Raw genomic sequence first — 14731 nt, 5'->3', positions numbered from 1 at the left:
GTTGCAAAATTTCGATGAAAAGAACCGAAATAAAGCTCCTTTTGCACCTTGCACTGCTTGCGACCTTTATTGCAGCATTTGAAAATCACAAGGACACCTAAGAAAGAATACGCTAGGTCGTCATTTTAGCATTAACACAGTTAAGCTTAAACAATATTAAAACATCACAAGCTGTTAAAACATTCAGACCATGCACATACTATAGAGTGGGAGAACTGCCCCTAAGGGAATTAGTAGGGTGGTTGTTCTGCACGAGTTATGTCACCAAGCTACTATCCCTCGACCTTGGTAACACGTTTTGCATATTTTTGCAGTTCTTAACATGTCTTATGACATCAGCTTTATGGTGCATTCATCAGTAACTTGATAAAACTACCGAGATGCCTTTCCTATGTTAAGGAATTACAGGAATGGGGCAAGTTTTTTCATTCCGAGGAATTGAAAGAAACGGAATTGTGGCAAGGTTCTAATTCCCCGGTATGGAACTGGAATGGGGGCGCCCATTCGCAACACTGTCCTGGAAAAGGGACGCTGCCCCCCTCAGACGATTCCACCGTCTGTTCGTTTATACAAACCAAGTTTATTCCTCCTCCTCTCCAAAAAAGAGTATGGCAAAAATAATTTACAGTCTAACTGAAACAAGGCTGGCTTTTAAAGAGGTTCTTTAGATCAAATATTCCGCTTGATCTTTACTCTTTCTGGATAAGTCGTGCCACTTATTGCAGCTTGTTTCGGGTGTGCTATCCAGTTGACCACGTACCTTAGGTACCATGGGTGTAGGTCGATTGCTCTTGCTGTCCGGACTGAAACTGTACAGCTCCTGGAGGTCAGCCGCATTGAAGTGACGCTCTATCTGCTGCTCATCCACCACACGGCATGACAGGGACTGTTTGGTCACCTGGCGATCGTATATCTTCTCCTCCATGGTTCCCTGCAGTGACATAAAGCAGGGGCTTAGCCACAACTTGGGACCACAACCTGAACGAAATAGTTATGGCGATACTTCTGCATGATATTACATCTGGCAAGATGCTTTGTTGCTGACTGGTTCCAAGGGCACCCAGTGAGGTCATCATGTTCGTGCAGTCGACAACACCGAGTCAAAATTATGACAATAAAGTGCTGCCACCATCTACAAATGGTTCTGCTAGCTTAGTCAAACAGTGAATATTTGCATAATGTGCCGGTATTGACCCATTAAAATAAATATTGCTCTTACTGGGTTTAAGTGTTAGTTCAAATGATTAAAATTCAGCACACGTGTTCGTATCTTACACTGTTGTGAACATCCTGGTTTATTCCTACTTTGTGCCGAAGAATGGGGTCATGGCAGAAAGCAATTTTTGATGTACAGTCGAACCTACTTATAACGATACCAGTTTTAACAATATATCAGTTATAAGAATGAAAAGCTGCTGTACCGCCAACTTTTGTATGTTTTCTATGGAGAAATAACCCGCTTACTACAATGTCACTGTGCCGCATTATCGGTTATAACAATGAAGTCTGGCTGCCGGGTGTCCATGCCAAAAGGTAATGAAATGCGAAATCCTTGTAAAGAAAAAAGAAAAGGCGAGATGCGAGCCGCTGCACGATCGCCCGCCACCCCAACTACCAGTGCGCACCTCTCTCTATGAGAGATGCACGCCAGCCTTGTGCGCATCTCTGCCGTTGCCCTTCCACCCCTCCAAACACGAATGAGCTGTGCCCATAGCTCTGCACCACGCCACCTCCGAAACACGAATAGGCTGTGCCAACCGTGCTGACAACGCTGCTGGCACAGCTACCAGATTGCTTGTGGGGCCTCATTCTGTGCAATTCTGCTGACAAATTAAGTCGTTTGTACCTGTCTTTGTTTGTTGCATCAAAGTCGTTCTTGGTCACGTGGTTTCTCAGCCTTGTTTCACTCGCTGCCGACAGAAGATGCACGAAGTTGTCGGTGAAAAGAAAGTGCACTGCTATATATTTGGAAACGAAGTGCTTCTAATTGATGAGGCGATTGTCGCAAACGTGCTTGCATCGGATAGTCACAGTCATGGCCATGACGGCAGCGCTAACGCGGTAGGGCAGGCTGCCTCAACATTGTCCCCGCGGGAATTCCTGTAGGTGATTCAGTCCCTCATGGGCTTGTTTTCGCATAAGACTTTCCACTTCACTACGTGGAGCACTTGGATGCCTTGGAGAAGGATGTCGGCAAGCTTCACATAAAGCAAGCAAGGCTGACGGGCCCGCGTTTTTTTTCGTGCAAGCCAGTGGGAAGTACGTGGCGAGATGCTTGTAGCAATCATGTCCCAGTGTTTATTTAGGATTTCTTAAGCTGAGATGCTGCCATGGCAATCTTACCGCATTCATTAAAAGGCACCTTTTGTGGCCACCAAAGCGATGCCTCGGTGGAGCTCGTGTGTCACTTGCCACCCGTGACCTCTCTTTGCAGTTATAGCAGTGCCATTCTTGAACACCGACAGCCGCCGCTTGTTAACAACCCGCGATCAGAGTGTGCAGGAAGCAGAGTTTAACAGTTAAACAAGTCGACACAGTCAGAAGCTGGATGGAGAAAGGTGGTGGGGAGGAGAACTGCCCTTCCCGTCATTATAGTTTTCTCGTAACAGCTATGCCATTCGCCATTTTGATTTTTTTCATGCAACCCAGTCATGCAGTAATGCAAAGCATGACCTTCGAGATTGAAAGGTGGGATTCGCATGCCACCTGCAATAAAACCTTGTTAATATGTAGTTGGCGAGGAATGTGGGTCAGGTACGCACAAAGCGATGCACCATATTTTCTAGAGCGTAAATCACAGTTTCCTTCTGAATTTTAGTCTGTACGTCTTATAGAAAGGTGCAACTTACATATTCCTCTCTCTCTTTTTATTTGAAAAACCATCGTAAAAATCAGATTGGATGCTATGGCCACATGAAGCGCGCTAGGTTGACCTCCTGTGGCGGTTGCTACAGGTTGTGTGCGCGCTACGGACATATACCGGGTTCTTCTCGTCATCAAGTTGCCAAGTGCTGTGCGAGAAGGATGGAGCAGCAACGCAAGCGACAGCAGGCCGACCGCAAGTCGACCGCCTCTGAAGTAGTTGCACCTGCAGATCGCTTTCAAGACATGGCGCATGCCGTTGCACAAACTATGCAGTTGCTGCCAGAGTACAAGATGGCCCCCCTCTCTCCTGCGCTGCCTTCCCACTTTCTTCCATGGTGCGCGATTCAGCTCACCATCCCACGCTTTCACTTGCACATGACAGCATACAGCGTGCGGGGACAATGTTATCACCCTTGGACTTTATATGGAACATCGCAGCGACCACAACGGCAGAAGTGCGCTTTGAGTGTCCATATTGCTGCTATCGCAATTCTATAGGAATGGCACCGATACGTTTGCCCGTGACCTGAGTTTACTAAGTGAAATGTCACTATTTTTTTAAATAGCTTACTGAACAAACAAGTGCGTCTTACATATGTCTTATATTTTTCCGAAAAACTGCCCTTTTGGGGAGGGCAAATATGGTACTAATTAACCACCAATGGCAGATGAGCAACTACAGACTTACCAAACAAAAGAAGAAAATCAGAATATGCTCATTTTCACTCACACACACTCGCAGACCAGTTTTATTTGCGAGCAGGCAGCTAAAAATCTAACGTTGAATTGACGCTGCAATGCCAGCATCCTCAAACTCAGCAAGGTCGCAAGCCAGTTTCTCAGTTAGGACCCAGATCTCTGCCAGCACCCTCATGGCGGTCAATGCACCAGCCGCGTCAGATATAGAAGGGCATTCATCCATGTCATCATTCATGACGATGACGTGGAAGCACTAGAAGATATGGGAGCAGGAAACACATAGTAGTTGCCATGTTTTTATATCACTATCGGTGGCAACTGCTGTCTGGGAAAGGTCCGTGCACCTCGATTTCACTATCTATGGCCTGCACGCACGACATTTCACCAATTCCACGCTTGTTTATGGGGAAAAATGAAGTAAATATTATGCACTAATCGTTTGGCATGTGTTAAGCGACTGGCTTAAGTGGTCAGCCAAACATTAGGTTCAATGGCAGTAGCGTTATACCGCGACTATACTTAAACTGGAATTACTTACTAGACGGGTACGTATTAACAAGGTGTTACTGTATATATACATTTTTCATACTCTATTTTAACAAGTATGTCATGTTTTAGGGAAATTTTCCTTCAAGGAAGTGCACGCTAGAATCTGGCAAATATGCTAACGTAAGTCCAAATGTTGACAAATGACTATGCCTTTGTGCCCCCCAGCAACAGAAAACAATGTGTGTTCATCTACCTGTGCCAGCATGCGGTAGATGAAGACTGGTTTCTTCTGGCCAAACCGATACACACGAAAGATGGCTTGCACATCGTGCGTTGGGTTCCATGAGGCATCCATGAGCACTACACGGTTGGCGCCCACAAGGTTGGTGCCCAGCGAGCCTGCCTTGGTTGAGATGAGGAACAGGCGGCCACGAGGGTTGTCTTCATCGTTGAACATTTCAATCCAGCGTGCACGCATGTCCACCGATGTTGAGCCATCCATGCGGAAGTAGTCAATGCCCCGCACCCATGTGTTGTGGCAGTCACGCAATGGGTCTGCAGGGTCCACGAGGGCTGTCTCGGGGTCCACTGCGGCTGCTCGTTCATCACAGTGGTCGAGCAACCTTTCCACCATATCGAGGGTCAGCAGGCTTTGGCTGAACAGTAATCTGCAGAACACATGGTCATGTAATGTTGCCGAAACAGCGACTGATCTGCATATCACTTCACTTTAGGATTCATGAAATACTGGACATGCTGTTGTGTCTGTTGGCCTACCAGCGCATTGCAAGCCTCAGGATTGGTGATGCACCAGTGTACAGGAACACCAATGAGCAGCCCTAAATCAGTTTAGACAGGTGAAGTATCCCTTGAAAACTATAGTTGGCATTTATCTGCCAAAAACTATTTATTACTTGCAGAAGGAATGAGGGCCATAGTTGACAGGTTTCAAAGCATTTTTCATGTACGTGGGTTGTTTGTTAGCAGAAAAAGTTTTTAGAGCTTGATAGGCTCAGCCTTTGGCTTCTTCATGATACGATGTAATTCTCCTTTATCGACAAACGATTACCAGAGCAGATGCTGTTAAAGCCCATATGTCAAGATGAGCTGACGTAGGCATCTTGAGGTGCTGTTGTATTTGGATCCTTTCAGGCTTAACAAGCCTGTGCTAACAATAAGAATGACGCATCTGGTATACCACATGTCTAACTTGATGCTTTTTCATTATCACCATCAGCCTAGTTTATGTACGCTGCAGAAAGAGGCATTTCTAAATGATCCCAACCTACCCTTGTCTTGAGTCAGCAGGTGCCATTTATGTATGCGAATTTCCTAACTTCGTCAAACCACCTCAACTGCTCTTCCCTTCTCATAGGAGCCTATTCCATAAATAATAGGTCACCGGTTAATGGCTCTATGCATCACACGGCCCGCCTAAAGCCCTTTATAGTGTGCCTTTAATACGATGGTTTAATGAATACAGCACTGATTGTCACAAAGCTGCACTACAGAACAGTTGCCAAGTTCCTCACTGTGAGACTGGCTATAATTCCTAGATTAACCAATTATTACATTTTGACTGAAAGCCCACTGATAACTTTCATTTACGCTGTCATCCTGCACTCCATTTCACTTACTTGACTTAACACTTCATAAATGCTAAATTTCATACCCACAACATGAAGTAATAAAACGAAGGACACCGACCAACAGAAGTGCTAAAAAATGAATAAATCTAAAAGACACTTCGGCTTCGCTATGGAAGCCTTGTTCAGATTGTCTTTTAGATTTATTCATTTTTAGCACTTCTGTTGGTCGTTGTCCTTCGTTTTATTACTTCATGCTTCATCCCGACCAGACGGGCTTCCGTCGAACCCTCGATTTCACCCACAGCATCGACAATACAATATACAGGGTGTTTCACATAACTTGAGCCAAACTTTAAGAATATGCAAAAGCGATGTAGCTGGACTGAACAAAAGTAATGTTGTTTGCCATCACTTGGAAATACTCAGTTTATGCATTGCATTCCAACTAAGTAGATAATTAGTCTTAATGCATTAATCAACTTCTCAATTATAATTAGATGAAAAGTGCCAATGAGAAAATTGTAGAGAAAAATGAAAAACTCCCTGTAAATCTTTCTGTTGCTCAAAAGATGCTACATAAAAGCATTTTCCGAGTGTGAAAAAAGCTAGCGAATACACGCAAAATTGTCACGTGACTGGCCGCTTGAGGCACTTGGTTCTGTCTAGCTACGTAGCATTTGCATATATTTAAATTTTGACTCAAGTTAAGTGGAACACCTAGCATTAGCGCGAGCGACAAGGTGTCAAGCCAGTGAATAGAGCTTCAATGTACTCGGTTTGCCACTTCAATGTAACGCCTTTTTAGGGAAGCTGCCAAAGTATGTGAAAGATGTGCAACTGTCCTGTCAAACAGAAATGCCATGCGAGACTGATTTATTAAAGCGTTAGTTTTCTTTGGCTCTTTCCCCACTTAGCAGTTTATACACAGTAAACCCTCGAAAATTTGCATTTCACGGGTCCAAAAGAAATGCATGAATTAACCGAATGTCGCATTATCGAGGTCATCAAGAAAACAAACAAATGCTTACTGCATCAACATGCCCTTATTTACTGAATGAATCAGCAAATCCTGTTTCTATTTTGAACAAAAGCAGTGCGGAAGCTGTAATTCTCGTCATCTCATGACTGATTAGTGCTCGTAGCGGTGAAGGCATCGCGACTTCCTTCGCAGCGCGGCCACGGTGCGCATCTTCACCTGAGACGCGCTTTTCACTACTGCATGCACATCCCGATTATCTTTTCGCCAGGGTCGCCAGGTCGCCGCCCACCACAATGCAGATGGTGCTCTTCATCCTCAACAGCTTTGCATTGAGTAAAAACGAAACTACTGTTTGCCGCAAATAACTGCTGTGGACGAAACTGTGGCCGCTGTAGATGTGATCATGGATGGCAACCTTGTGGTTCTGGAAGTGTATGGCTGACACACGCACTGAGTCAAAACGAAACTGCTATTTGCTGCAACTGTAGATGAATTCGCAGTCGCTATCGATGCAATCTTAGATGGCGACTACACAGTTATAAAGACACGTGGCCAACACGCATACCGAGTCAAAACGAAACTACTGCCCCAACCACTGTGGACGGAACCGCAGCAGCTATCGACACGATCATGGATGGCGACCACGCAGTCATGAAGGCATGCTGCCAACATGGTGTACATGCGAGGCAGTAAAAGCACGAATAAAGGATTTAAAGGCACAAATATGCACAAAGCATTCGGGCCTTGCTGTCATTCATGTAGGATTTTAACTGATGACTATGATGATGCGAACTCCACCGCTTCGTTTCAGTGGACGCAAACAGCATTTTTTACTCTTTTGTGTCGCACATTTACAATGCTCCGAGCTCACTGAACTCCGAGAGTTGTATGAATTAACCGATGTGCGGCCGAATACGTCCAAATTAACAAGAGTTTCATTGCATTATAAAATGCCTACGCCTGCCGGGACCAAAGGGCAAGTCTGAATTATCCGATTTTTCACATTAATGAGGGTCGAATTAACGAGGTTTTATATATGCATGTTTCTCTGTCCGTCTAGTGACCTTATAGGACACTAAAGGCAAATAATAAGTCGACATGGACTGTTTAAATACCATCCCAGAAACCTTGCAATGCTTGTTTCGTGATAAAAAAGGACTTAGTTTCCGAGAAAATTGTATCTGAAGGGTCCGAATACCGTTTTTGAAATTCAAATCTCCTGCCACCCAACCGAGGGAGTAGTGATGCAGCAAATGACCTGTGTAATAGTCTTGTAACAGCCATCGGCATGTTAACATGACTAAGTGAGTAACACAGAATTTAGTTCTCCTTTCACTAGTGCTGAACACTCAAAAATTTGTAGGCATAACCTGGACCAAGGGGAGTTTTCATGCTGTAAAAATAAGCTTATCTATGCTCTCCTTAGCCAAGCTATATTTGTCACCTTCTTATATGAAGGTAAACCCAGAATTGTTAGTCATTCTCCATCATTTATGTAAGTATATTAGTAAATTAAAAGCCCTTTGCAGCCTACTGGCAAACTCACTTAATTCATCACCTAGATACTAGGCAAATGTAAGATGTTTCAGTAGATGCTTTATGCCATGTCTACTTATAATATACCGTTGTAAATTTAAAGTTCACTTGCCAGATTTAGTGCAAAATTTAGTAAGAATTAGCGACTTCTTTGTCTCAGTTTAGCAATTCTCTCGAAAAAAAGGTTGGCAACGCTGTTAAGAAGCAAAGTACTACACATTACATGCCTGATTAGTTGCATTTCCAGTCCCTTTACAAGACAGACCGAGTTCACTGCCAACTTGACACACGCACTTACGCAAGCACACGCACTGCCCTTGAGGCATTCTTAGGGGAAGGAGAAATCAAATCATGAAATAGGGCTAAGCTAAAATTAAGGTTCAAATGTAATTCAAAAATGATTTGCTGTTATAAACAAGCAATACTACATCATATCTGGTATTCTGGTATTATCGTAAGTTGGTTGGTCGAGTTCTATATTTACTTGTATAACAAATACGCTCCCCCAAGCCCTCGCCCCCCCCAAATAAAAAAAAAAAAAAAATTAGAAAAGTTGAGGTGTGTTTAATATGCGGGATAAAATTTATGTGAACGTTTTCGAAACAGCAGAAATTTAGAAATAAGATGGTAATGACTAAAAAATGTGTCAGGTAATTTAGCTTTGCAGTAAATTTTAGGTCCGCTATTTGCAAACAGTGACAGCTTTCCAGTTTTCAGCCCCCAAAAGGCAAAATGTGTCCAATTTGTAGCAAGCAGCTTGTCGTGCTGGTCCCTAAACTAGTGCATGCACACTTCATTAACACTGAATGCCTTTCAGCAGCACGAGTTGAGGGTGCGTTTATTATACGAGTGCGTTCCATTGAGCGAGTAGCTGCAGCAGTTGGTTGAGGAAAGTACCACCTTCCTATGTAAAAAGTATAACAGGTGAAGTGGCTTACACTTTGTCGCCAATAGCATCGCATTCCTGGAGGATATTGTACAGCAGACTCATTTTCCCACTGATCTGCAGCTTCTCCATGTCTTCTTCAGAAATATACTGATCCCACCATTGCTTCTTTTCTGGTCTTGGTGGCGTGGGTGGCCGTTCATCTGGATTACCTGTACAAGACGCGATAGTGGTCCAACTCCCCTGCCCCACCTCAATGTCTCAAGGGAAAGAGTTTTTACAAAGTGCACTGTGGCCAACTTTGAAAATGGTGAGCAGACCTGCCAGCCTTAGAATTCGAAAAACAGGAAAGTGGAAGACAAAAACATTAAAATATAGTGATAGATACTAAAACTTGTTTGATTATTGAATATGTGGACTGTTTATCAACAATTCGTACAGTGTGTTTTGCACGGATCCTGTGAACAGCCACTCAACTCTTCATAGTTGCAGAAATGACCTGTGCTACAAACAACCAGAAAATTTTATTAAGTTTAAAATGAAGTATTCACATAACGGCTGTCAAAGATTCGGTTGACGTTAAACATTTGTCCTAATAGTCCACACTTCTGCGACACGTCTAGGTTCGTATATAATCAATAGATCTAAAAAAATTGGGCCATTAAAAAATCACCCAGCAACTGCATTAGACTTTTGTGAAATTGCTTTTGCCTTAAACTATACGCAAATGAAAAACTGTCAAATATTTGTGGGAATACAACAATCGTACAAGGTGGAAGGTATGGGTGAGGCAGGAGGGATGGTGTAGTTCCAAGTTTAGGGGCAGAGTGTAGATCCTAAAAAATAAAAGATGCCATAAAACTGGTGCTGCACCTTTTGAAGTGCATTCTTTGAATCACACAGTCTAGCACAATTGCAACAGCAATTGGATCACTACAAGCAGCTGGTTTCTTTTCTTCCTAAATTAGGCTTTTTCAATACAACTTATGCCCTATAACACATATGAACATTTGCACAACTCAACTAATCAGGTAACTATCCATACTTTCATAAATAGTCTAACTCAAAACAACTACTATGAACAATATGACACAAGTCTTATTTGCCCCAGATGCACCATATTCTTTTTTTAGGTTTGGTTCACATTACTGTGAAATACCCACCCAGTGCATACATAAGTCACTCAGTCATTTGGACTGTTTAATGATCCTTGTTATGAATTATGAAGAGGTTGAATTAGCCTCGCAAATGTTTTGTTGACTGCAAGCTATGTGGGTTGGTGACTGTTTTAAGCATGCGGCCAGCAGAAAAAACGAGAGAGCAAGGAAGAAAAAAAAAGCAGCACAGAAACAGCAACCCTACTGATGCGCGCGTGCACACACACACACACATGCACACACACACGCACACACAGATAGTGAGAGTTACGAACCACAACTCAGTAAACTATGCAAGTTTGAAGCACGATGGCCATGCAGACAACAAACCTCGGCTCCTCGTCTGCCATGATGATATAACTTCATCCCCACTGCTTGCGTCATCTTTGGCGTCTTTGTTTTTCTCCCTACCCCTAAAAGACAAACAATGCAGCTTAATGAAATCAATTTGTATATAGATATCTACAGACACCACTATGATGCAGATGCAGACAAATTATTACCACAGGCGCACTGAATACAATGTTAAAATTTAATAAAGGGACTATGATAATAATAAGTATTTAATTTTTCTTAGAATGACTAGCTCAATACCAGGAAAAACACGGGGAATGCAGGAGATGAAAATTCAAGACAATGAGCAAAATGTGAACAAGGTGAAAGCAGGAGCCAACGTTTCGACAAGTGGACTTGAAGAAGACAAGCCCACTTGTCGAAACGGCTTCTGCTTTCACCTTGTTCACGTTTTGCTCATCGTCTAGCTCAATACCAGGAGCTTTTCAACAAACTCACAACCATGTAACAATGTTTTTGAAATAAAAATAATGGCAGTTCTCTCTTTCAAAATGTGCAAAAATGCCGTCGTTTACACTGCTGACTGCTGACCTGTTTACACTAGCAGATAAGCAAGACACAGCCAGGCAGTGTAATAAGTGCTCAGCATGCTTCTGTTGAACACAGCTTCAAAATATATTGCCACTAGCACAATATCATTTCCAGCCACATCACTGTTTGTGGCACAGTTAGCTCCGAGGTCAAAGTGAAATGAGTAACTACACCCAGAACAGCAACGGTTCTAGCCTGCTAAAGATCTTCGGCTCACCAGGGCAACAGCAATTATGCAAACTGTGACCAAATGTAGCACTTGTGTGATTAGCATGTTACTTATTAACTGGTTTGCCCAGGGCACATCAGTTAATTAGGAACCCACATGATTGCCAGCTATGATAGCAACAAGGCTTGCTATGTCACAATACAATGCAAGTTTTGAGCCAGTCAGGATGAGTCACAGTAACGGCATTATGAATTATTTGTCATGCTGTAGCAAATCAAAATCAATCCCATGATTAATGGGTCCACAGCTTCTCATAAAAGCAATGAACACGAAAAAAAAAAAAAATTGGTCCAGTGCTGTCAAACAATGTAGCCATGTGATTATGCAGTTAAAAAATGCTTTCAATTTTTCACAAGTCATACAATTAGTGACAAATCTCCACGGTGCTTCACTTTACAACTTAGAGTCCTAACTTAGAGTCCTTACAACGCAGTCCTAACTTGCATTCTATTTCTAGTGCACGCAATGTGCTTTTGCTAACGGAAACCACCAAACTCTTATTGCCAAAACATAACCTTTATTTCACATACTCATGTTCTGTCAGCGGCACCCCTGCCAAGCTGTAAACATTAAAATCCACAAAAATCATGTGGACATGACACCGCGAGGGAAAAGAAGGGAATAGCACGTATTTCTTTTAATGCTTGGCCTGACCACATTTTTTTTTTTTTTTTTTTTCAGGATACACGCACTTTATTAATGATAGCCTAGCTTTAGACACAGGACGCAAAAGAAACCTGTTTCTTTTTTTACATGTCAAAACGACGATATGATTATCATGGCCGTGATAGTGGAAGGACTGCAGATTAATTTTTACCACCTGGAGTTCTTCAATGTGCACCCAATATGGGTGTACATTGTACATGCACACTGTACATGGGTATTTTTGTATTTTGCCGCTATCGACGTGCGGCCGCTGTGGCCGCGATTTGATCCCGCACCCTGCAGCATAGCAGCATAACACAAAAGTCACTACACCATCACGGTGGGTATGCAGCACACAAGCAGCAGCAAACTTGGATCACCAGAGACTGAAAAGCAACACATAGCTTTATTGCAATCGCAATCACAGTGAACAATTCATTTTTGGGACATACCTAATAATTTGGGCACCTTTGTGGCACTGCCAGATACCGTGAAGAGCCAATGTATAAGGACAAGTGAAGTTTCAGATGTCCAATCTTTTGGACTTTAGCCATGACCACAGGTCTGAAACATTATATGAAGCCATCCCTCTCTCCATTTTGATTACCTTGCAGCCTCGAACCAGCGCTCTTGCACATAGTGGCAGCCAGAGTAGTAATTTCGTTCTGTCATTAGGCCTAGCTGCTTTGACATTTGCTATCAAGCCTCTTGCTGTTCGGTGTCAGGTTTACTATTTAAAGGATTCATTGCTGTCGGCAATGGTGCCTATTCCACCTTCGCCATCCTCGCTGATGGCATTGATGCACAGAAAGGCAAGGGTTTAAAGCATTGCGTATTGCCTGTTCCTGAAAGTCAGCTTCAACGCTATACAGGGGTGTTACGTGGGCAAGCATACTTAATGTATTGCAGTGAAGAATACCAAGAGTGTAAAGGAAGCCCAGAAATGGGACATAAAACATGTTCCTTAATTATACACATGCACACCCGCTGCCTCCCATCACAGTATGACCACCAAGGCTCCTAATAATTGTATGGTCAGGCCTTTCGACTTTTTCAGTGACTTTGCTGTTGCTGATTTGGCCTGCTTGAGGGAACTTGTTCAAAGTACGAAACAACGCCAACGAAACATTGAAAGCACAGGGCATACAAAGTTATTGGCACTACGTGCACTCTGCAAACATAGAAGATCACGAGGCCCGTGCAGTCACGGCCTCGATGCAGCAGCAGATGCCAGAGGAGAACACCCCCTCCCTCCCTCGCCTCACCCCCATGATTCGCGCTCGTCAAGAGAGTGCGCTTCTGGCCTGCCTTTATCACTCACACACGTACGATCGAGCCGCGTTCACCGGCTCACCCTCGCACACCTTTCCTCGCACATACAGCATACGGTGCGGGGCAATTTTATTGCCCTTGAACTTAATACGGAACCTCATGGCAACGGGAATGGCAGAAATGCACCTGGAGTGTGCATATAATTGCTATCGTAATAAAAGAAAGAGGCAATCCCGAGCGTGGCAGATGTGGCAGGATCAAGAAGACGGTGTCCAGGGCACAGTAGTAGCAGCCTGCCAAGCTCCTGGCCAAAGGTCACTGCTAGGTTGCCATATGGTCACATGCACATCATCTAGCTCCGCAGCTCGCAGTTGGCAAACATTGCAAGGGCGTCTAACCTAGGCAAAGCCAGCGTCTCTATCACCGTGCCCAAGCTCTGGCTGGTGAATGGCGAAAGGGTGACTGGCTGTTGCTTCCTCCGTATGCAAGCCAGATACGTTACAGCACCGCTGACTGCAACTGCTTCATCAGGTCTGCACTAGCGTTCAACCTTGCTGCCAACCTCTTCACACCGTCTGTACCATGACTCGGTGACAGTATTTCATTATCCATTAGAGCAACATTTGAACACTGGTGTTAATGCCTAGTTTGTTTTCTATACCTTGTATTTAGCTGTCCTGTAAATATAATTTTTATGTTTGCTGTGCATCTGCACAAACGGCCTCATCTTCAATATTAGTTTTCAAGTGCTCTATTTTAAAAAGCATTGTAGATACGAAGCGCTCCGCTTCGCGATAATGACAAACTCTGAGCCAACATCTAGGAGGTACTCGCCCCTGTAATTTAAAGCCAAGTAACAAAACAATTCGGATAGTCACAAACGAACCTCTTCTGGGACCTGGTCTTGGGTCCATCATCGTCCAAACAGATGACAGCATCAGCATCATCATTTGTATCCGGGGTGCTCTTTTCAGACAATGACCCATCATCAATGAAGGAGGCCATATCGCTCTAGAAAAAGAACAAGGAACTTGCACACTAAAACACAACTCCTAAAGCGGGGCAGAAATGCAAATAAAACAGCACAAACAACAAAAATTAGGCGTATGTGAGAACAGCAAAAAGCAGCTTTTGAAAACTGAATCGAGAAAAACATATTGTGGCAGAATCCATCTCCCGATGACTGTTGATGCTGATGCAATGTAGCAAAAATTCACATGCTCCTCAGCTGCCATTGGTCAAGTCATGTGGAACCCCAAACTGCACAGTGCAGTCGCTGGCAATAGTCTGGCATTCAATAGTTGGCATTCAAGACTGAATGACTGACAAGTCAGCAAATTGCCTATTTGGCAATGAAGTTGCCCACTTCTTGTACAGAAATGAATGGTGGTTGACTACAGGCAGAAATCTCCAAACTAATTGTTACAACACAGCCATAAGTTGCCAGCATGATGGCCCAGTGCTCATTTGTTTCTTCAGTGCAGTGCTGGCACATTTATT

The 14731-nt window shown here is 43.6% G+C and overlaps 1 protein-coding gene across 2 annotated transcripts in view; it reads right to left on the bottom strand.

Moving 5' to 3' along the window:
• Positions 1 to 14731, bottom strand: part of LOC129380070 (uncharacterized) — a 141307-nt gene that overhangs the window by 30312 nt on the left and 96264 nt on the right. The window contains exons 18-22 of one of the 2 annotated variants that reach the window (XM_055073945.2): positions 14118 to 14242; positions 10531 to 10607; positions 9096 to 9255; positions 4307 to 4721; positions 761 to 931 (exon numbers count right to left, since the gene is read on the bottom strand). In XM_055073945.2, the coding sequence (XP_054929920.1) occupies positions 761 to 931; positions 4307 to 4721; positions 9096 to 9255; positions 10531 to 10607; positions 14118 to 14242 (948 nt within the window). Of the gene's footprint in view, positions 1 to 760; positions 932 to 4306; positions 4722 to 9095; positions 9256 to 10530; positions 10614 to 14117; positions 14243 to 14731 lie in introns of both variants that reach the window. The other variant, XM_050183262.3, reaches the window with a different exon arrangement.

Source organism: Dermacentor andersoni, chromosome 4 (genome assembly GCF_023375885.2).
Source record: "Dermacentor andersoni chromosome 4, qqDerAnde1_hic_scaffold, whole genome shotgun sequence".
NCBI lineage: Eukaryota > Metazoa > Arthropoda > Arachnida > Ixodida > Ixodidae > Dermacentor > Dermacentor andersoni.
This window is presented reverse-complemented; position numbering and strand designations above follow the sequence as displayed.